At 39.3% G+C, this 22740-nt stretch overlaps 2 protein-coding genes across 2 annotated transcripts; both read left to right on the forward strand.

Moving 5' to 3' along the window:
- The first annotated feature begins 998 nt into the window (after positions 1 to 998).
- On the forward strand, positions 999 to 9197 carry LOC120736766 (polyribonucleotide nucleotidyltransferase 1, mitochondrial). Its single transcript, XM_040037041.1, has 28 exons — positions 999 to 1254; positions 1362 to 1422; positions 1895 to 1969; positions 2085 to 2190; positions 2303 to 2352; positions 2472 to 2535; positions 2635 to 2682; positions 2818 to 2931; positions 3344 to 3530; positions 3744 to 3795; positions 3892 to 3949; positions 4056 to 4152; positions 4246 to 4348; positions 4713 to 4783; positions 5282 to 5318; positions 5420 to 5486; positions 5581 to 5670; positions 5780 to 5833; positions 6033 to 6142; positions 6231 to 6302; positions 6653 to 6716; positions 6803 to 6886; positions 6986 to 7069; positions 7220 to 7326; positions 7762 to 7817; positions 7954 to 8032; positions 8122 to 8169; positions 8249 to 9197. Exons 1-28 carry the CDS (start codon positions 1136 to 1138, stop codon positions 8402 to 8404), a joined length of 2313 nt encoding a protein of 770 aa, XP_039892975.1. The 5' UTR covers positions 999 to 1135; the 3' UTR covers positions 8405 to 9197.
- A 1500-nt stretch (positions 9198 to 10697) lies between these two features.
- LOC120736767 (serine/threonine-protein phosphatase 4 regulatory subunit 3-B-like) lies at positions 10698 to 22288 on the forward strand. The gene is made up of 16 exons (XM_040037042.1): positions 10698 to 11143; positions 11673 to 11728; positions 13768 to 13866; positions 14071 to 14694; positions 15410 to 15487; positions 15706 to 15822; positions 15932 to 16048; positions 16630 to 16761; positions 17247 to 17349; positions 17431 to 17472; positions 17864 to 18022; positions 18199 to 18368; positions 18449 to 18588; positions 18878 to 19023; positions 19107 to 19246; positions 19572 to 22288. The coding sequence occupies exons 1-16, from the start codon at positions 11002 to 11004 to the stop codon at positions 19674 to 19676; spliced, it is 2370 nt and encodes a 789-aa protein (XP_039892976.1). The 5' UTR covers positions 10698 to 11001; the 3' UTR covers positions 19677 to 22288.
- The last annotated feature ends 452 nt before the right edge of the window (positions 22289 to 22740 follow it).

Genomic DNA, 22740 nt, shown 5'->3' on the forward strand with positions numbered 1-22740 from the left:
GTGACGTCCATGGAGAAAAAGGAGAGTGTCTGACCGTTGTGGTAGAACTATATGCCTTATATGAGCTTTTTAATCCTGACACCTAGTGGTGAGAATTTAAAATTGCATTTTAATGACGCAGCAAAAACATAAATATCGCCTTGAAAAATTGTAAATAATAATAATAATACTAATACTACTAATACTACTAATAATAATAATAATAATAAGAATGAAAATATATAAATAAAAATAGAAAACTGAGGGTAATCTTTCATAAGATGAGAACTGGCTGATCTATGCAAATTCCCACAGAAATGCACAAATTGTCATTTACAGCATGATAATTTCCACGGGCATCTTAGACATCACGATTATTTGTTTGCTTAAGACATTTTGCATGAGCATATAGCAAATGTTAGATGCAATCTAGATTTTAAGAAATCAGTCACTGACATATATTCTGGGAATGTGAAGAAAGAGATATTTTTTTTAAAGCAAACTTAATACTGTTTTCCCCTTAAACTTTTTACTCGGTCTTAGGACAATGTGTTTTTTTTTATTTGTGGAATAAGTGGGTCAAATATATCAAACCATTACAATCAGATTTCATGGAGGTCTTAAGTGAATGATCGTGTCATCTTTTGTATTTCCTCTCTCCTCTAGCAAGTTTTACTCCTCTTTTTTTCTTATATTGCTTTCTAAACTCTCACTGATATTTTTTAAGTAACTAGACATCAAGGAGATTATAGGAAAATAAATACAAAAATATATTACATACGTCAAACAATCGAAAAATATGCCATACTTTTGAGCTTTTTTAAGATTATAGAGAATCAAGTAAAATATGTAAAATGAAAACCTTATTGATTACTAAAAGCCAATTTGAATACACCTGTTTATTTATTTGTTTATTTATTTATTTATTTATTTATTTAAATAGATAAATGTAAAGTAGATCAAGCGGAACTGTTGTTTACTGGATGGCAGGAAACTCCGTGGATGTGACACACTCTCCTCGCTCTGTCCAATCAGAAGAGACAGCTTCTCTACGTAATTCCGCACATGTGACGAACTGTCATGGTAGCCTCCTCGCTCACATCCCAACTGTAAAGACAAACTGAGCGCGGATATTTTTGTTGTTTACTGGTTAAATATGAAGTATTTGCTCCGGCTGGGGCACTCGTTCGCCCGCCTTCATGTCCGGTTATGTCACCAGAGTGTTTACAGCCGCCATACTAACGCATGTAGAGTGGGAGTGGACCTCGGAGAGAAGTGAGTGGTCTTTCCCAGTTTCCATTCTCTTCCATGAACTGTGAAATAAAGCGAGCGGTGCAGGGTCACTGGCAGTTTCACGTGTTGTGTTCTTGCTGTTTTTGTAGGAAACTTGAAATCTCTTCAGGGAGGTTTGCCAGATTTGCTGATGGAGCTGCTGTAGTACAGGTACAAAAAGTCTTCTTTGATTTGTCTTTGCCCTTTCTTTTTGCTTCTTTGTGTATTGTTTCTATTTCTGATTCTGTTTACTACCAATCCTCCTTCTGTTGTGGTAATTCATTAAACACCAGGCATAACTTTGTTGGCAAAAGATCTTTATTACATAATAGTAAAGCATGGGCCATCAGCATGCAGAGAATCGTCACTTATGCACAGGAATCCCACCAAGAAAAAAATCCTTTCAACTGGTAGCAGCCGGTCTATTAGTTTGGCTTTATGTCCCATGTCCGTTTTACCCAGGACGTGTCAGCACAGCACAGCAGAACCTATACTGAGGCTTGTATTGTTCGTGTTCATATGTTCAACTTGTAATTCACCTCTGTGGCTGCTTATTAAAACAGAGCAAAGATGACCTGTGATTTTTTTTTAAAAATGTTGTTCTTCAGGTTTAAATGGTGACCACTTTTTCCTTTTCCCATAGCTTGGAGACACCTCTGTGATGGTGACCGCTGTGAGCAAAACCAAACCTTCTCCGTCTCAGTTCATGCCGCTTGTGGTACGACTCCATGTTTGTTACAGCCGTGTTCTAAGTGGATTTGACTTTATGAATCCCCGATGTAAGGAAACATCTGGTGGGGTTCTTTTGATTTAATATCCTTTTCAACTGACAGGTGGACTACAGACAGAAAGCTGCAGCTGCTGGTCGGATTCCCACGAACTACCTGCGGCGAGAGCTGGGCACCACCGACAATGAGATCCTCACCAGCAGACTTATTGGTGAGTTAATAAGATAAGCGCTGTCCTTACTGAGTGTATAACATTGTCGTGGAGGTTTGGTTTCCTGTTTAATTGGAGTGACCTGACTAACTTTCCCGTTCGTGTTGCTCAGATCGGTCGATTAGACCTCTTTTCCCTCCTGGTTATTTCTATGACACTCAGGTAAGTTAAATTTTAAAGAATTTTCACTGTCATGTGGTGATTATGTTGCCACATTTTTGTTTTCTTGCACAAAGGTGATAATCCTCCCATTCTGTTTTAATATATGTTCACTCCTAAAGATCCTCTGTAACCTGCTAGCAGTCGATGGCGCCAATGATCCAGATGTGCTGGCTATTAATGCAGGTGAGGTAAATCTCAGCTACGGAGATTTCTTCACAAATCAGATTTTTTTGTTTGTTTGTTTTATATCCTCGAGTAAAACATTATATTCTTCCATTAAAGCTTCTGCTGCCCTGGCCCTGTCTGACATCCCCTGGCATGGACCAGTGGGTGAGAAATATGCATATTGTTTTATTGATCTGAAATGGTGGTTTTCACTTCACTTTCAGTTCCTGGGACATTATTGTTATTATTGTTTATCTCCACCTTGGAGCTACTTATGTTATTGTGTTATTGTGTGTGCAGGTGCTGTGCGTGTGGGTATGGTAAATGGAGAGTTGCTGGTCAACCCCACGAGGGCAGAGATGGCTTCTAGCAGTCTTAACCTGATAGTGGCCGGAGCTCCCAGCAGTCAAGTGGGTAAGTTAATAATTGGTATGTGATAAGCAGCAGAATATCTAGTGTTTATAGCGGCATGTAGTTAAGCTGCTAAGTTTAGAATTCAAACACTTGATCAAGTGTTTGGAATCACTTTGCTGAGGAGATAGTGCCTGCAGAAGTATTGACTTCCTGTATTTATAGACTTACCTTTATGTAAATTGTCTTTTATTGCTTCTCCTTTGTGGGGATTTATTCATAATAGCATTTTGTGTTTTAAATTTGACAATTTCTGCTAAACGTTACCTTGGACTTTTTTAAAAATCTTTTTGTGGCCTGGATGTGTGGCTTTCTGTAATAATTCAGTTTCTGAGAATCCTACATTTTCCTGACTCCTGCTTCTCATGCCTGTCTTAGACAGCATCACATACTCATGTTTCTCTGTGTCTGCCAGTGATGATTGAGGCATCAGCTGAAAACGTGCTGCAGCAGGACTTCTGCCATGCCGTGAAGGTGGGAGTCAAACACACCCAGCAAATCATACATGCCATCCAGCAGCTGGCACGAGAGCAGAAGGTGACTAAGCGCACCCCGGTCAAGATGTTTTCACCCCCGGCTGACATGGTGGAACATGTTCGGAGGTAAGAACACAGCCCGAGACTGAGGAAGATGAAGGCAAAGGATGCTGGGAATTAAGCAGTGTATTTTGAAATGTTTTGATAAACGAGAAAACAAAATAATCTTGAGGAAAGGGTAATGATTTCATTTAATGGTTTGGCCAAAAATAGGACAAAAATAGGATTTATATTGTTCTAGCTCTCAGAAATGACTTGCTTTTCCTTTTCCTGTTGCAGATTAGCTTCTGAGAGGATCTACGCTGTTTTTACCGATTATACTCATGACAAGGTAAAACCTACCATCTTTATTCAGCTTTCTGCTTCAGTTTATGTATTAGTGAAGTTTACCTAAATAACTGTAATAATCTCATCATAATCTTTTTAGATTTCGAGAGATGAAGCAATCAACAAAGTTCGGCTGGAAACTGAAGAGGAACTTAAAGGTATTACGCCTTCAAAGTTATGGTGCATGGAAAGAATTTACAGTTGAGTTTCCAGTGTTGCTGTATTTCCATCTAAACCCTGTCAATTGATGTCATCGATTCATAGAAAAATTCCCTCAGGCCGAGCCTTTTGAAGTCATTGAATCCTTTAACACTTTGAGCAAGGAAATCTTCCGTAATCTAGTGCTCAATGAGTACAGGAGGTAAGCACTCTGTGTTGTGGGTGGATATTATAATGTCACATCATCTGGGTGTGGAAAAATGGAAACATTGTGTTTCCCATTTTGTGTTTTTAGGTGTGATGGAAGAGAGCTGACTGGTTTAAGAAACATTTCATGTGATGTAAATCTATTTAAACCGCTGCATGGCTCGGCTCTGTTTCAAAGAGGACAAACACAGGTATGCTAAAGCACAAAGAGCCAACAAAAGTCATAGTTCATTTGGTAAATAAGTTTTTTTTTTGAAGGGATTGAAGATGTTTGTGGCTGTTTCTTCAGTTTTGAAAGCAAAAGTATTGCAGGTTTGAATACAACAGCAGGAACACTGAAACTGTAGTCGAGATATGTCGCTTTAATGACTGTTACACAGGATTTTTTCCTGGCTCAGAGTAGGCCTGTTTGGTACACACTTAAGCATGATCAGTTTAAATAAAGTATCGTCTATGAGTCTGTGTTACCAGTGTACCATTCTGTGTTTAAAAAATCCTCTAAACTGGAAAAACTTGGATGTTACCTGTAACAAAGTCCTCCTCTGCTCCCTGTAGGTGCTGTGCAGTGTCACATTTGATTCCCTGGAGTCCAGCATCAAAACGGATATTATCACTACAGCTTTAAGGTAAAACAACCAGAACACATATCCCAAAAAGTTGATTCTGTTCATCTGGAAGTAGCGTTTTCAGCGGGAGAGAAAATTTCGTTACTCATCCAAGTGACTTCTTCAGTCACTTGCAGACCCCTGCAGGTTTCCCCTTAGATCCTGAGACTGAAGAAGTCACTTTGATGAGTGACTAAACATTTGTCCCGCTGAAAACGCTACATCCAGATGAACAGAATCAACTTTTTGGAATGTCCTTACATGGATGCTCAGACGGGAGCATGACCATAACTGGATATTTGTTGCTCATGCTGATACTGTTTATCATGGATTAAAAAAACGGTATCACCTCATATACTTTATATATACAGATATTCAGTATGTTAATGTAGTATTGAAAAGGATCATTGTTCAGGAAGTTTCAAGGAATGTATTTCAAAAGCTAGTTATTAATTGTGGAGATACTGCCAGCGTCTACCAACATCTGCACTCCTGTGATGCATGCATTTCTTTTTGCAGTGGCATCAAAGACAAAAACTTTATGCTTCATTATGAAGTAAGTAAAATAATTTTTTAAGTCACATAGTTTATCAGATATTAAATATAATTGTTTTAGTTTTCAAATAGAGCTGTAAAGTCAACTTTCCTTTCTTTTAGTTCCCCCCATATGCAACCAATGAGACTGGAAAGATGGGAGGCCTCAACAGGCGAGAGCTCGGACATGGTTTGTTTGACTTTTTTCATCCTCTGTTTGTATTCAGTCTAATAATCCCTCATTTCCATCAAGAATCTTTTGTGCATTGTTCGTGTTTTTGCAGGAGCTCTGGCCGAGAAAGCTCTGAGACCAGTCATTCCTAAAGACTTCCCTTTCACCATCAGGGTCACTGCAGAGGTGTTAGAGTCAAATGGTGAGTGCGGGGAAGCAATTTTATAAGTCGTAATATAAAAAGTCACAAATACGAATGTGTCCATTGCTCTTATTTTTCAACATATTTCCATCTCTGCACGTCCTCTCAGGATCTTCCTCTATGGCTTCAGCGTGTGGGGGCAGCCTCGCTCTTATGGATGCAGGTACTGTTCTGACTTTTTAGTTAATCCAGGAAAAATCCAGTTTTAAATTGCTCTCTGGACCTTAGACGTGCAGACAGCAAACATCAGCTTTTTTTTTTTTCAAAGTGACCTGAATTTTGCATGTGTCTGGATACGATGCTAGTCAGATAATATGTCGTATAATAATGTTTAACGAATATATCTAAATCTGTGTTGCCAGGTGTGCCCATCTCTTCTGCTGTGGCAGGTGTAGCCATTGGTCTCATCTCGAAGGCTAACCCAGAAAAACCTGCTGAGATAGAAAACTACAGACTATTAACAGACATTCTGGTAAGTCCAGTTTGTGATCAGTTATTATCACTAACAAGTGGAAGAAAGATTATAGTTGAATATGAGCTCTTAACTGTTTCGTAAACAGGGAATAGAGGATTACCTGGGAGATATGGACTTCAAACTGGCAGGAACAAACAAGGGTATCACTGCTTTACAGGTACTGCATTGAGTAACTTGTAATAAGTGTCTAAGAAAGATCTTTTAGAAGTAAAATTTAATAAAGCTAGCTGAAGGGACATCACTTTTCATAGAAATGTTTTAATATAAACTGTACTCCATGTGTAAAATATTAAAGAAGAGACCAGTATAGTGTTAGAGCTTTAATTTATTATCTTTTTATTATAAGACAACACTAACTTGTCTCTGTAATGGTAAGTTAAGCAGGATTCTTCTTAGTGAAAGTGTTGTTCTGCTTAAAGGACTGTGTGGTAGACACAAGCGAAACATAAATGGCCTTTCTGATACAGATGAAATGTATTAACTAAATTTTCTTTATTTTACCTCCAGGCTGATGTGAAGATTCCTGGGTTGCCACTGAAGGTGGTCATGGAGGCAATCCAACAGGCCACAGGTAGCCCCAAAACTGAGAAATATACTCTTTATTAAAATTTTATTTGCATGGCTGTTTTTCAGCATTTGCCTGTTGTTGTGTTTCAGTGGCAAAGAGGGAAATCTTGGGCATTATGAACAAATGCATAGCAAAACCCAGAGAGAGCAGGAAAGAGAATGGACCTGTTGTAGGTAGGTTATGTCTGAATATTATATATATAGAAAGATGCAATATTTAATAGACAGTTTTTACTGTCATCTGTTCCAATATGTGATGTTTTCTGTCTTCAGAAAACGTCCGGGTACCTGTCTCAAGGCGAGCTCGCTTTGTTGGCCCTGGAGGCTACAACCTCCGCAGGCTTCAAGCTCAAACAGGTAATGTATAAGTAATAAAGTCTGAAAAAGGCAACTTGGAATGTGATGGTGACGTGATGCTAATCCAGCAGCACACAGATTTGTTTTTTCATAATAGAAACTGTTGTGCAGAATATAAAAACGTCACCACATTTTCTTCTTTGCCTTTAGGTGTGACGATAAGTCAGGTAGACGAAGAGACTTTTTCCGTGTTCGCTCCAACACCAGGAGCCATGAACGAAGCCCAACACTTCATCAGCGAGATCTGCAAAGACGATGTGAGTCTCCCCCACTTGTAATTACCTTTATAATAGCAGTCTGTCTTTATTCAGAGCCTTTCAAAATTTGTGTTAAAATGTGTTCTACAGAGAACCCGAAACAGATTTAAAAAAAGAGGAATATAGTATAAAGCTTAAGCTAGATGGCATTTAAACAAAGAAATAAGAGAAATAATCCTGATCAGTACACTTAAAAAAACAGGAAAGCTCTCAGCATGCTCTAATAAAACATAAAATATATATATATATATTTATATATTCTAATAGTTTCTTTGCACCCTTTTATGCACATATATAAACTCAATTGCTGTTTTATATCACAATGCAAACATGACCTGCATAAACAAATGAAAAAATTAAGAACAACTGCTTACACATATTACACATATTCATAATGTATGTAGGTGAAAATGGGTCTATTTCTTTGTTTTGCAGCAAGAACAGCAGCTGGAGTTTGGTGCTATCTACACTGCCACCATCACAGAAATAAGGTAAACTAAAACAACGCGTTATTTACCAACAGTGTTTGTTTACAGTTATTTCTCCACACTTGGAAACTGATTTATGTATAAATAAAGTATTGCAGCCTTCATACAGCTCATCTGTTCTTCTGCTCCTCTGCTTTAGGGACATTGGCGTGATGGTGAAACTTTATCCCAACATGACTCCTGTCCTGCTGCACAACTCCCAGCTGGACCACAAACGGGTTTGTGAATTTGTCTGCGTAAAATGGTTTTCCTTTTGAGTCTGATGGTAGGATTTCTACTTAAGTCACTTCCTTTATTTTCCTTTTAGATCAAACATCCGAGTGCTTTGGGTTTAGAGGTGGGACAGGAGATACAGGTGCGTCTCGGTTACTGCAGACGAGGCATTGCGTATTTCAGTCTGGGATGCTTGTATCTAAACTGTGTTCTGCTAACAGGTCAAGTATTTTGGACGGGACCCAACAGATGGCAGAATGAGGCTTTCGCGGAAGGTGCTCCAGTCTACCGCTGCAAGCGTCGTAAAGAGACTGAATGACAAACAGAGCATCTCCATGGGTTCAAGCGACATGCAGACGACCAGTACAGATTCGTGACACTCCCCCATGACTGCCTAACTTCTGGCTTTTCTGTCAGAGTAGACTTGGACTGAGTCAACTTTCCCTTTTCAAACAACAGATCTTGTTACGAACTATACATAAAGAATGTTACTCCGCTGCTGAGAGTATGGATGTGGCTAAAATGCTGCTGACATCATGACTCTGAGAATTTGCACAAACAAACGGATAAGACGAGGAGGCAAACATTTTCAAAAATACAAGTGTCTACCCATTTTCATGCTCTGTTGTTTGACTGTATCAAAGTCATAAGATTTTTCTTTCATTACACAACAACAGTGCTTCTGTCATTCACATGTGTGATAATGTTGCCTCTTGAGGCATATTTGGTATCTGTTGTAGCAGCGTGTCCACAAAAGAAAAGAAAGGCAAGTGGGTGATGTGTTAGAGAGAGGCGTTTTCTTAATCTTTATATGGTGTCGCATTTATATTATATGTGAGTAATAAAATGTAAATAAAAAACCAGCCACAGGTGGGCCACATGCCAGTGTACTCCTAGTGCTGTTACCAACCATGGATAAGTAGGTCAGGAAGGGGATCCGATGTAAAATCTTCAAATCAAATGTGTGGATCATCAAGAATGAACGACTACCAATGGTGCTGTTGACCAGCAGGGTGCTGGTGGAAACTGCTGTGCAAGGACAAAGAAAGAGGAAAGAGGGAGGCAGCAGGAGAGAAGGAAAGGTTTGTAAATGAGATTTTACAAACCCAACTAAAAGGAGTAGCAGTATGTAGACGTAATATGTAAATAAAGTCATTAATGATTTCTTTATTCATGTCTTTAAGTCAACAAAACACCTTCCAACCGTGCCAGAATGTACTGAGTGCATGCATGTAAAATTTTCTTCATAAAAAGCTGATTTAATTGCATGTTTCAGTGGCCACATGCAGGCACACAAGTACTGCTTCAGCGTGTTTAAAAAAAGACAGTTGCTTCACAATAGAAAAGGTTCATCCAGTGGGTCCTTAAAAGAAACTGAATGGTGGAGATGATAACAGGAGAGCTGTAAAATTTCAACATTTATTTAAAACAATTTATTGCATAATATTGGACAGGGAAAGATCTAATAACTCTTTGGAGTCTTACAGAAGAAATAAGTGTTTCTCTGTTCAGCCTTAATCTAAGAGTGTTAGTAGTAATGTGTAGGGTTGCATCAGGAAGGGCCTACAGATCTGGAGGGAGGAGGAATGAAAGTCAGTAGAAGCAAGACAGAATACATGTGTATGGCTTAAATACCTCTGGGCTACAATCCAAAACAACAGACAGTGCACGAGACAGTATAGGCAGGGTGGAGTGGCTGTCGAGGTAATTTGTGGATATATTGGACAAAGGATGTTGAAGACGAAGCTTGCCAGACAGGAGGACAAGAGGATAACTTCCGAGAAGATTGATGGATGCAGAGGAAGGTTGATGTGACAGAGGAGGATGGACTGAGATGGAGGCAGATGATCCTCTGTGGCTCACCTTTCTCTGCAGAATAGTTTGAATTCAGTCATGTCGGGAGGTTCGTGAACATGAACGGCCTGTTTAAGGTCATGCGTCTAATTTAGGTCCCAACTTTGAATAGACCAATCCCAAACCTTTGTTTTGTTTTCGTTTTTTTTTTTTTGAGACATTCAGTGAAGTTTTGGTGTTTTGGATCATTGTCTTGCCGCATAATCCAAGTCTGCTAAAATTTCAGATGGCTGGACATTCTCCTTCATGATTTTCTGGTAGAGGACAGACTTCACGGTTCCATCAGCTGCATAAAGCAGCAAACCAGCCCCAGACCATCACACTACCGTCACCATGTTTGACTGTTGCTTTGATATTCTTTTAATTAAATGTTAGTTTTACTTACCAAAAAGTTAATCTTTTGTCTGAGGAATATTTTCCAAGAAGTCTAGAAACTTGTGCCAAAAAACCCCATCAAGCTTTTATTCCTTTCTTTCTATGTAGATCATGGCTTGAAGTGTTGCTTTTTCCAAGACAAATTCCTCGTTTGTGTAAAAAAAAACAAACTTGTCAGTTATGATTGTGATTAATTAACGTGAAAAACTCTGTTAATCGTCTGCTTAAGTAAGTATCTGCTTCCTCTATGAATTAAACAAGCTGAACAAAATCACATCTGTACATCATGCCAACATCTGCAAACGGCTATGGGTGCTATTACCTTTCTCCACCGTTGGTGACGCGGTGAGCTGGAGGAGCCGCAGTTCTGCCATTGGACGATGCAGCCCGGGGGAGGAGACCCCGCGGCAGTTAGCGCTTGATTGACGTAGAAAAAGAAAAAGAACACAAGATCGGATTACAAGATGGCGGTCTGTGGACGTTAGCAAGAAGGCCGTTAGAGTTGTTGTGTTCTCTCAGAATTTTCCAGTTTAATATTAGGCCCCTTAATAAGTAGATTCACGTCGTAATATGTTTATGAAATACCTACTAATATATTTTGCTGCTATTGGGAACTAAATTTAAACATGCATGTTTTATAACATGCGGTTGGAAACAAAGTTAACAGGTCGAGGAAAACACTAGACGGGTGAGGTGATAGCTTGTTAGCAGAAAGCTAGCCTGCTAGCTCCGACTCGTTTAAACCATGTCGGACACTCGGCGGCGAGTGAAGGTATATACGCTGAATGAAGATCGGCAATGGGATGATCGGGGTACCGGGCACGTTTCGTCTACATTTGTCGAACGACTGAGGGGGATATCGTTATTAGTTCGGGCTGAATCGGACGGTAAGTTCCCTGTTAGCATAGCTGTTACGGTGGTTAGCATGCTAACTCCAGGTTGTTCGGAGAGAGCGCTTCGATTGCCCACAGTGGGCACCAGATTACCTTATTAGACTTTTTTTCTACATGTGGGGCAGACTTCGCCGTCATAGTGCCAGAACTGTTAATATTAGGCACGTCTCTCAATAAATGGCAAATATTTATTGAATAGCTGTTGCTAGCATGCTTATTAGTTTGGTCCGACGGGATCTCTGTAGCATGGTGCCCCTGAAAGTCTGAACGTATAAACTTGTTATTGCTCTTTGTGGTTCATGTATGTGACAAAGAAAGTACATAACGTTATTACAATAGAATCTAAGGTCTGCTGTAGTTATTTTACCTTTGTTTTTAAGCATTTTAGTTTAATTCGATTGTTTTTGTGTGTATTTGCATAGCCATAACTGTTTATTCCCAGGCAGAATAACAAACCTCGTCTTCAAAGAACCGGCTTTCTAACTGGTTTGAATATTTAGTCACCTATATCTCTGTGCTTTAGGATCACTGCTATTGGAATCGAAGATAAGTCCAAATACTGCATATCAAAAACAACAGGTAAGTTTTTATTATTACCTGAGTCTGGCTCAGCTACAGATAGCACACATATTTAAATAATCCCAACACTGGTTTGAGATCTGCTGCTGGATAGTTAATGTAATCTAGGCGAGACAGTAGAAATTGGCTGACTGATGCAATTGTAAACTTGGTATCGAGTAATAATCGGGTAATGCCGTGAGTAATTACCACATATGCACCACACCTGTTTGTAAATCAAGGTGGCATTAGAATTATGGCATAAATAAGAAGTGTTCCCACATTTATAGCTAAGTGTCTGAAAGTCAACTTCCACCCTCCTTTAACAGTGAGCTGCTGTAATTGATGAAACATTTAACTAATTCAACTTAACCTTAACCTTGTAACTCTTCAGGAGCTGCAAGTTCCTAAATAAAGAAAAATATTTTCCACCTTTTTCTAAATATTTTTGCACGTCTTTAAAATTACTGCTCTTTGTTGAAGGTTGTTGAATAACTTCCTTTTTTTAGGTATTGGAGGCTGACAGCAGCTCTTGTTCTCAGACATGTTGAGGCGTGTTTTTTTTTTTTTCTTTTTTTTTGTTGTTGTGTTGCATGGGTTTTTTTTTATGTATCACTGTTATTGTGATATGACACTTTTATATTACCTAAAAATTTATAGCATTATTAATGATTAGGGTCTGGCTAACTTCAGGTTTAATCCTGGATTTCCAGTGTTTTGGAGCTGGTTTACTTCTTATGGGGTACATTACTGTGGCAATTTACACTCGCCTAATCTCCTCAGGAATGGGGCATGTTTGAGACAAGAGATCAACATGTTTGAAATCGCGTCCCATGGAACAATTATTTCTATGAAATAATGCATAAAGATCAATTAGAGCTTAGTGTGCAGATATTAAGAAAATCTGAAGTTTGTCTCAGCATCGGTAAGAAATAGAGATTCTTGAGGGCAACTTTATTCCTTGCTTCTTTCCTGTTGACTGCAAACAATATTAAAGCAACTTTATTGTTGTATAGGCTGTAATACATTGAAATGATACTAAAACAGGCAATTTAAACCTTTTCGTTTCTGACGTCATGAAACATTTGCAAGTAGGCTACTTACCAGTTTGAAATCTTTTATTTTGTTAAATTTTGTCTCTACTTGCCCTTAGACTATTTCAAATTGCGGAGACTGAGTGAAAGAAGCGGCAAATCTAAACGTCATTAGCTTCTTTTTATTGTAATATAGTAATGAGGTCTTCCCAGATCTTTGACATTAAGTTTGTTGCCTTAAATTATCAAAATTTGTACACACTTTACTATTTACTTTAATCATTATTACTTTAAGACATATATAACAATACTTTAAAATTACACAGCGCTTTTCTTCTCGCACAGACTGACACTGCTGTTTTGGCTACAGAAGTTGTGTTGCAGCGAGTCTGTATTATCGGTTTACCTACTTCATGTTATATAATGCTAATTTTATAGCATGATAGTATTCATAAACTATGCCCCTCAGCTGCTAATAGACCGGTTCATGTTTCTGGTTGGTCATGCTGCCATTGCTGCCTCTTTCATGTGAATGTGGTCATAGCTAGATCGAAAAACCCCTGTTTGACTTAGAGTTGATAACCACCTTGGTGAAGCTAGGTACAAAAAAGATATTCTGCATGTGTTTAGCTTGCTTTGTCTGTTGTAGACTTTTGTTCAAATCATTTTCATACTCTGTGGATAAGTCACTGTCATGCTAGAGGAGTGCATTCCCACCAGGATAGAAAGCTTTATCCTTCAGATACACTTTAAGGATTTGCACCCAAATCCTGCCAGCAATACGTACAAGAAGGCATAACGGAGCCACAAGATCCTCTGTCTGCAGGAGTTAAATGTTGACGTTTTTATTTTCGTTTGCTGCCTGTGTGTGTGTGTGTGCACACATTTGTAAGCATGTGTTCAGTTAACATACAATTTAATGAAGTGTATCTTGAATAAGTGTGTGTGTGTGTCTGTAAGTGCCTGCCGTGAAAGAGTTAAGCGTGTCCGTGTGTGAAGTTTAATAATCCTTTGTCTTTGTTCCAGGACACATTGATTGTCTGGTCAGAAGCAGATAACTATGACCTTGCACTCAGTTTCCAGGAAAAGGCTGGCTGTGATGAGATCTGGGAAAGAATTTGCCAGGTAAAACTCAAACCAGGCACATACAGCTGTTTCGCTGATGCTAAAATTCCATTGAGCCTACACAATGGGCAAGCTCTGTTGATCTATTTAATAGTTTGTGTACTGGACAAATTACTTAGAAACGTTAACCTGTGCAAAGAGGTGACTGTACACATGATACTATCAATTGTGTTCATTTAATAATAGCTTTTATTTGTGACTCAGGTCCAAGGTAGAGACCCTGCTCTGGACATCACCCAGGACCCCATTGATGAGTCTGAGGAAGAGCGTTTTGAGGAGATTCCAGAGACAAGCCACTTAGTTGAGCTCCCCCCTTGTGAGCAAGGCAGACTGGAGGAAATTGCCGACTTGGTTACCTCTGTCCTTTCTTCACCCATCCGGAGGGAAAAGCTTGCCCTGGCCCTGATGACTGAGGGCTACATCAAGAAACTCCTGGGTCTCTTTAGAGTATGTGAGGAAGTGGACAACAGGGAAGGCCTCCATCACCTCTATGAGATTGTCCGAGGTGTCTTATTTCTCAATAAAGCAGCCCTCTTTGAGGTGATGTTCTCTGACGACTGTATCATGGATGTGGTGGGCTGCCTGGAGTACGACCCAGCATTGGTTCAACCTAAACGCCACCGGGAATTCTTGACCAAGACGGCGAAATTTAAGGAGGTGATCCCTATCACAGACTCTGAACTGCGGCAGAAGATCCACCAGACATACAGAGTTCAGTACATCCAGGACATAATCCTGCCCACACCATCTGTCTTTGAGGAGAACTTCCTATCCACACTCACCTCCTTCATCTTCTTCAACAAGGTGGAAATTGTCAGTATGTTGCAGGTAAGGATTCAAACCAAGCTATTTATAAAACAATATTATGAGTTAATTATTTAATCCACTGTGTAGTTTAGCCAGTACATATACAGTATTGCTGTACATGTTGTGACTAATTAAAATTTGTTTGACAAATGACCCTGCTTGTAGATTAGTCCACCAAGATGACTCATGCTTAAAACCAAATTTAAATTTTGTCTTTAAATGTATTTAATTCTCATGTGAAATGTTAAATCAAGTGGGAAACCTCAAATAATAAGTGTGAACAGATGGAAATGTATAAGCCTGTAATGACTGTACAAATAATGTATGCGTAAGATGTGTGTGTCAAGTTTTGTATTGTGATGATGACCAATTAAAACGATACATTAAAACATTTTCAAAAATCTTTGAGTGAATAGGTTTAGGCCCATTGTAACACTTGTATGTGGATTGTAATATGGTGCAAATGTGAGGCATATGTTATGAACAATAATTTTTATACCACACAATTATTTTCATGGTGTAAACAAACAGGACCTTAGAATTCTTTCATTTCACAGTCAGGTGACTGATTTTAATTTTCTGTATGGTTCTAGGAGTCATGGGTTTATTGCTGGAATAATTTGCCTTTCATTCTTGTTGTGCTGAAATTGCAAGTCAGGATTAGATTTTCTGTTTATTTTTAAGACATGTTTCTTTATTGTTCTGATGTTTTAACCCGGCTTTAAATGTGCCGCAGGAGGATGAGAAGTTCCTAACGGAGGTCTTTGCACAGCTCACAGATGATGCGACCGAGGACAGTAAAAGGAGAGAATTGGCAAGTTTTAAGAAGTTTTTTTTGTTCTTGTTTTTTTTTTTTGGACATATGTTGAAACCTCAAAAAGTAGTTGCCTTTCATAACCATGTTTGAGAAATGAGCCCAGAAATGGCGGTAGGCACAGTGATTTTTATTTAGGACCGGTTTAATTATTTTGATCTTTGCATTTCTCATTTATATTGTCATTTATCTATCTCCTTTTTTTCTCCTCTCCTTAGGTGAACTTCGTCAAAGAATTCTGTGCGTTTTCACAAACGTTGCAGCCTCAAAACAGGGATGCGTTCTTCAAAACTCTGGCAAATCTAGGCATTTTACCTGCTCTTGAAATAGTAATGGTACGTTATAGTTCTGGCATGAATGTGTATCTGAGGTAGTCTTATAAAAGTCTTTTTTGATTGGTCAATGCTCAGTTGAATTAACTTCTTTTTTTTTTTTTTTGTTCAGGGAATGGATGACTTGCAGGTGAGGGCAGCAGCTACTGATATCTTCTCTTACCTGGTGGAATTCAGCCCCTCCATGGTTAGGGAATTTGTCATGCAGGAACCTCAGCAGACAGATGATGTAAGCATCTAATCATTATTTTTTAAAAAGGAACTTTCTCTTTAATGAAAGCAGTGTTTTGGCAGCCCAGGCTCTCTCAGTTTCAAATAGTTCATTACCACATCAGGCATGTAGAACAGTCCATAACTGAGGTGAAATCTAAATAAGGAAAACTGTTTGCTTTATGAACAATGAGGGAAACAAGAGGTGTTTTGTATTGTGACAACAGCCTGTCACTGTTGGGGCTCACGTGATGACCCAGTTGCTCGATTTTTACTACAGAGCCATAACATTTGAAGGCATTTTATAGCTGATACACAATTTACATGTTTGATAAAGTAGTATAAAAACACAGAACTGTTATAGAGAATTACTGAGACAAAGTTTGATTAACTTTCTTTAGTGTCCTCTGTTGATCTTCTGTTCTGTGTACAAGAAGGCTTTTTTTTGTTTGTTTTAATACTGTGTGTTTGCCCTTTTTTTTTTTTTTTGAGAGAGACAGTTTTCTTTTCATGCCATGCAAAATTTATTTTTAATCTGAGCGTGCTACTGTGTTAACTTCTTCTTTGTTTGCTTTGTGTGTGTGTGTATTTGTGTTTCAGGATGTTCTCCTGATAAATGTTGTGATTAAGCAGATGATTTGTGACTCTGACCCAGAGCTGGGGGGAGCTGTCCAGCTGATGGGTCTGCTCAGGACACTCATCGACCCTGAGAATATGTTGGCTTCCACCAACGTAAGCAAAATCAACCAGATTTTTGTTGATTTCTTCCCCTCTCCTTTTTCTCCAGCCATTGCTCAATGTTGATCACTCTGCTTTTTCATTTAAATCAGTTGTTCTCAGACTTTTATTTGGTGTGACTCATTTCCACACACTTTTTAGTCATTAACAATGAAGAAAGGATCCAATTTAGTCAAATTAGGGTCAGTGGAGTCTTCTTTATTTAAAAAAACAAAGTCTACAAAGTCAAGTTTATTCAACTTAGTTTCACGCATTATTTTTACCCACCTGCAGTGGCTCTGCCAGTGAGTCCTGCCTCACAGTTGAAGAAACACTGATGTAAAGCAGCACATTTATGGTGCCTACCTCATTGTTATCTGACAAAATCCCCCATCTGTGTCTCCACATGTCCGTTACCACCGCTAGATTAAGTATATGTGTCCCCTGAGTGAAACCTTAAACACTTATTAAAGTTTTTTTGTGTTTGTTTTTTCTGCTAGAAAACTGAGAAGACAGAGTTTCTGAGTTTCTTCTACAAATACTGCATGCACGTGTTGACTGCTCCTCTGCTGGCCAACACTGCACATGACAAAAATTCAAAAGGTGAGCTGGGAAGTTAAACTAGGGTACAACAGACTGGAAGAAAGGAAATTTCACTGTTTAATCTATGTAATCACATTTCAGATCTGCAGGAGGGATCAACAAAGGTCAACCCAGTGTGCCCAGGTGGGTGTTATTTAAACTGTCAACCATGAACTACTCAACAGTTAGAAATTTGTGCATTTGAAGTGGCTTGAAAGTACTGCTCTTGTAGTAGACAACATCATTATATTATTTGTTTTTACCTGAACCCTTCCAAAATAAATGACCAGCAGCTCTTACTAAGGGTGTGGTTCTTTTTCTTTTAGAGGACGTGAATAAGAAATAAAATGTTAAGCTAGTCACCAGACTATGGGAACAGCTTCAAATTATTAAGGAAGATGCTGAGGATCACAAAATCTGGAATGACTCTTAAAACCATATATTAAAGGATTGTACACTTGCTGTCTGGCTTGTATTTGGAAATGTACCTGGACAGTGCTGCATGTCCTAACACGATTTGTCTTTATTTGTGTAGACAACTTCCAGACAGCTCAGTTGCTGGCACTGATCCTGGAGCTTCTGACCTTTTGTGTGGAACACCACACCTATCACATCAAGACCTACATCATGAACAAAGACCTGCTTAGAAGAGTGCTGGTGCTGATGAACTCAAAGCACACGTTCCTTGCTCTTTGTAAGTTCCCTGTGTTCTGATAGCGACTACATTGTGGTTGAACCTCATATACAGATATAACCATACCAGAGCTGTGTAACTGCTGTTTGTATCCAAGCTCACAGAAATGATACAGATAAGACTTTGAATCATATCGTGCCTCGTTTCTTTACAAAGTGGCTCTGTTTTTGTCCAAGGTGCTCTGCGTTTCATGCGCAGAATCATTGGTCTAAAAGACGAATACTACAACCGCTACATCATCAAAGGGAACCTGTTTGAGCCTGTCATTAATGCCTTGCTGGACAATGGGACCCGATACAACCTCCTCAACTCTGCCATCATAGAGCTCTTTGAGTTTATTAAAGTGGTATGTAAAAGCACAAAGGCTACTTTAACAAGCCTTTGTTTTTGCATTAAATGTATAATGATCCACCTTTTGCTTTCCAGGAGGACATCAAATCACTCATAGCTCACATCGTGGATAACTTCTACAAAGCACTTGAATCCATTGAGTATGTCCAGACATTCAAGGGCTTGAAAGGACGATATGAACAGGAAAAAGACCGGCAGAGCCAGAGACTCAACAGGTCAGAAGCAAGGGTCTTTCCCTTACTGTGATCTTTATCACTCATGCACTCCACCACATAAATTTACATGTGTATATATGCCGACTTTACATAGTTTTCTATTCCCATTTTGTGCACACCCCTACCGAATTTCTGCATGTTTTAGTCAACCTCTGTTAACCCTAGTGCTTGTCATCATTGTTCAGCTTCATAACCTTCATTTATATTTAATCAGAGACTTATTACCACAAGGTAGTACTTCCCCTTGTGTAGACACCTGTACCTCATGAAGCAGTTTTCTCAACTGTAGATATCGAAGAGATGCGCGGTCTTTGGATGAGGATGAAGAGTTGTGGTTCAATGACGATGATGACGATGACGATGGAGAGGCAGTGGAGAAGAGAATGGGGGATGACTTCTCTGATAGCTACGGCAAGTACATGGAAGCCAAAAAAGGTAAGCTATATTCTCTTACTGTATGAATGTTGCTGGATAGTTTTTCCCAGATTGTTGCATGATCCTAGTTTGTGTTGTTGTAGGAGCTGCCAACGGAGCCAATGGTGCCAATAACAACGGGAAAGCTGCTGCCCTCCCACCTGCCTCACCAGCCGTCACTCCAAACAACAGTTCAGCTTCTTCTGTCAAAACTGTTCCTCTTCCTGCCACACCAGTAGTCAAGGTAATATTTCATGTTGCATTCTGAGAAAGACTTGAATTCCTATCCTGTCCTATCCTAATCCTTTGTCCAATTTGGGGACAGTATAACAAAGGACAGTCTTTAATCAAAGGCTAGAAGTTTTCTGTGTCGCACAATATGTTTCGAGTGGTATCACAACATGAATGCAGATAAAAGTTACACAAGTTACTAGTTGTTTGACTTCACTGGTCAGAATAAGTAAAATGTGAGTGAAATTTAGAACACTATGTTTCAGCACTAATAGCTGTCCTGCGCTCCTGCAAAAGTACATGTTGAAATGAAACAGTCACTCTTGTTGTTGTCTTAGACTGCTCTGGTTGGTTTGGTGGACTACCCTGACGATGAAGATGAAGAGGAAGATGATGAGGAAGAAGACCAGTCTCCAAGGAAGCGGCCTCGTTTGAGCTCCTAAGGCGAATTGTCCTCTTTGGTCATGGTGGACGGACATTGAGTCCCTTTGAAATCCCCTCCTCTGGTTGTCTCATTGGCTGCCTGCCTGTGCCACCTGTCTCACTGAAGAGATGGACAAAGACGAGCTCCCACCTCTCTCAGTCCCTTCTGATTGCTGCTCCAGCTTCTCCCTCGGCAAAAGGAGATGAAGAGTTGCTTTTTTTTTTTTTTTTTTTTTTTTTTTTTTTTTTTTTTTTTTTTTTTAAAAGAAAGAAGGATCAATCTGTGTCTCAGCCTGTTTACCTCTTCCTTTTCAACAACCTCTTCAGGGAGATTCCCAAATCTCTTTTCTTCCACCTGAGAACCTCATTGACCCTTTGAGAATTCATCTCTCCCCTCTTTCACTCCTTCCTGCTCTCCTTTCCTGTTCTCACTTATTCCTCCTCACCCACAACCCTAAACACCAACAAGACATTGAAGTTTGAATTGGTGGCACAGCAGTTCGCAGCTCTACAGTGCTAAGGAAGCTGCAGTCCAACAAGAGCCCCACTGCGCCTGTCACCTCTTATTTAAAAAATAAATAAAATTAAAAAATAAAAAGCCCTTCCATACTTCTCAAATCCAAATCAATGAGCTCCAGAGAGAGAGGAAGTCAGATCACAACCAGCCAGTGTATGAACTTGACAGCAGGTCAGTCAGGCTAGCAGGACTAGCCGTCATAGTAATAGAAAGCTTGACTGGCTGAAGCTGTGTGTGCCGCCCTCCCAGAGAACTACTTACTTTAGTCATGGATAGAGGGACATCATAGAAAAATCCCCAAATTCTTAAGACAAGGGAGCTGACCAGTGAGACTGGGATGAAGACTAAGAGCGAGAGGAGCAGGACTCAAACCTTCAAAAGCCATGTTGTCAGTTTGGTCGAGGCACACACACAAACACACACACACACACACGATGATACACGCACATACAAGACTGTGTTAGCCAGGAAGTCCTGTATTTCATGACTTTGTTAAAAAGTACTGTACAGATCTTTTTGTTCCTCTTTTTAATCTTTTGCCCCTGACGTGATTTTTTGAAAGGGGAGCGAGACCCCTACCTGCCTGTGTTCTTTTTGTTGTCGCACAAAAAGGTGGGGTCACTGTTCACCCTTTAGTACAGTTCATTTGATTCAGTGTACAAATACAGAGAAGTCCTAAATGCTGGTTTAAAAATAACAAAAAAAACTTGCAGTAAAGTTGTTTCTTTTTTTCAGTCAACATTTCGAGGATGTCTGGAATTTTGTACTTAAGTCAAACTTGGCGTCCTCGTTGCAGTGTGCACATCATCAGCCCAGTTTGTGTTTTAAAAGGGTGGCAAACCTGAGTCGTTCATCCTTCTCCCAGACAGATCTCAGGTTCAGAGTTTAACTTGCATCAGAAACAAAAAGCTGCCCACCTTGTTGTGGCACAGCTGGTATAAAAGATGGATGTAGCCAGTGGCGTCACCCACTGGTTTGTGAAGTCCTGTTATGAAGCCTTGAGCTTAGCCTCTTGTAGTTTTAAAACCAGGTGTGAGAAGGGGGGAGATGATCTTGCTGTGAACAAGGATATCACACACTGGATCCTACCCTGACTAATCCTCTTTTTGGATTCTAATAATGACTGCAATTTACAAAAGTGAGCTTCATGTTTTATTCAGTATTACCTGAAACTAGTGATTGAAACCATGAAGCCATAAACAAAGTGTACCGAGGTCATAGGGCAAGCAAGTTGAGGGCCGGTTTCCCATAAACTTCAATTTTTTTTTGCAACCGGAGTTGGCCCCATCCACACTGGTTTCACTTTTCAGTCCTGGAAGCTGTGTCCATCTTTTATACTATGTTCTGGCCAGAGTAACACTACTAGACGGTGAATAATCAGATATTACATATACTGTGGAGACTTCTTCTAATGAGATTGAGGTGCTAAAGGGGGCTTTTGTTTTCATTTTGAGGGTTCAAAGTGTCGTTCTGCTCTGGTTGAGATCTTCTTACTCCCAAAATTTAAAGCCTATTTCAAGTTTTTTTTTTTTTCATTTTCTGTTTAAAAAAAAAAAAAAGAAGAAAAATAAACCCTACAGATCAAAAGTTAGTTTAAGTCCTTTTTTAAAAAAAGTTTTCATTGACTGAATGGATGATCTGTTTTTATTAGGTATGATAAATATGATTTACCCCGCAGTCAATGCAGTGAAGTTTTTGAATCAAACAGTGGTTCTTGTGCGTATTATTTCTGACAACACACCGGTGTGATGAAGCGGGATAATTCTGTCGGGTTGGAACATTTCTTTCATTGCTTCTTCTCTCATGGTCCCAACACAAGCACATAGGAAGATGAAGGGAATCTAAACTGGGTAAAAAAAATGCTAGATCAGTTGTTCATGTACAGCAACAAAAGCAGGAGGTAGGAAATGAGAGAATTATTGCCAATGTGCTTTTCAGGAGCAGCACCTGCAGTGAATTGTCTTTCCTCCTCTATGTTGGTTCCATCCAACAATGACTGTTTCTGCTCTCCCTTGATGAATTTGTACCAAGTGCATTTACTACCACCATCCATTCTTAACATTTGTATGAATTTATTTGATAAGTTTTGAAATTAAATGTGACCCTGACATTGAACTTGTGAATCTAGCTTTGTTTACCAACTTTGCACCAATTGGCAATCGGAGCTGCAAGTGTCCTAGATTTTATGTTAGGCATTTTGATTGCTTAATAAGAGGCCAGAAAATATTAAGAAAATGGGGTTTAACATCTGAAAAGTTATATGTGCTTTCTTTTACTATGCACTGTATATCAGTTGGCTGAATTGCGTGGAAAGTTACAGAGATAAGAGCAGGAGAACAAAAAGCCTGCGCTATTGGCCCTCATGGAGAATGGTCTGAAGAAGAGAAGTGAGCAGCAGTTCTCTGGATGAAAATGCCTTGTCAATGTCAGAGTAGCCAGGCTGCTTTGTTACACTGGTAACAGGAAAACTGTGTAACACACTGAATCTTGCTGCAGCAGTAGAAGATCATATATCAGCTGAGAACAGAAAACAGGCTACGGTTTGCACAGGTTTAAAAAATTGGACA

Source organism: Simochromis diagramma, unplaced genomic scaffold (genome assembly GCF_900408965.1).
Source record: "Simochromis diagramma unplaced genomic scaffold, fSimDia1.1 OVJJ01000330.1, whole genome shotgun sequence".
Lineage (NCBI taxonomy): Eukaryota > Metazoa > Chordata > Actinopteri > Cichliformes > Cichlidae > Simochromis > Simochromis diagramma.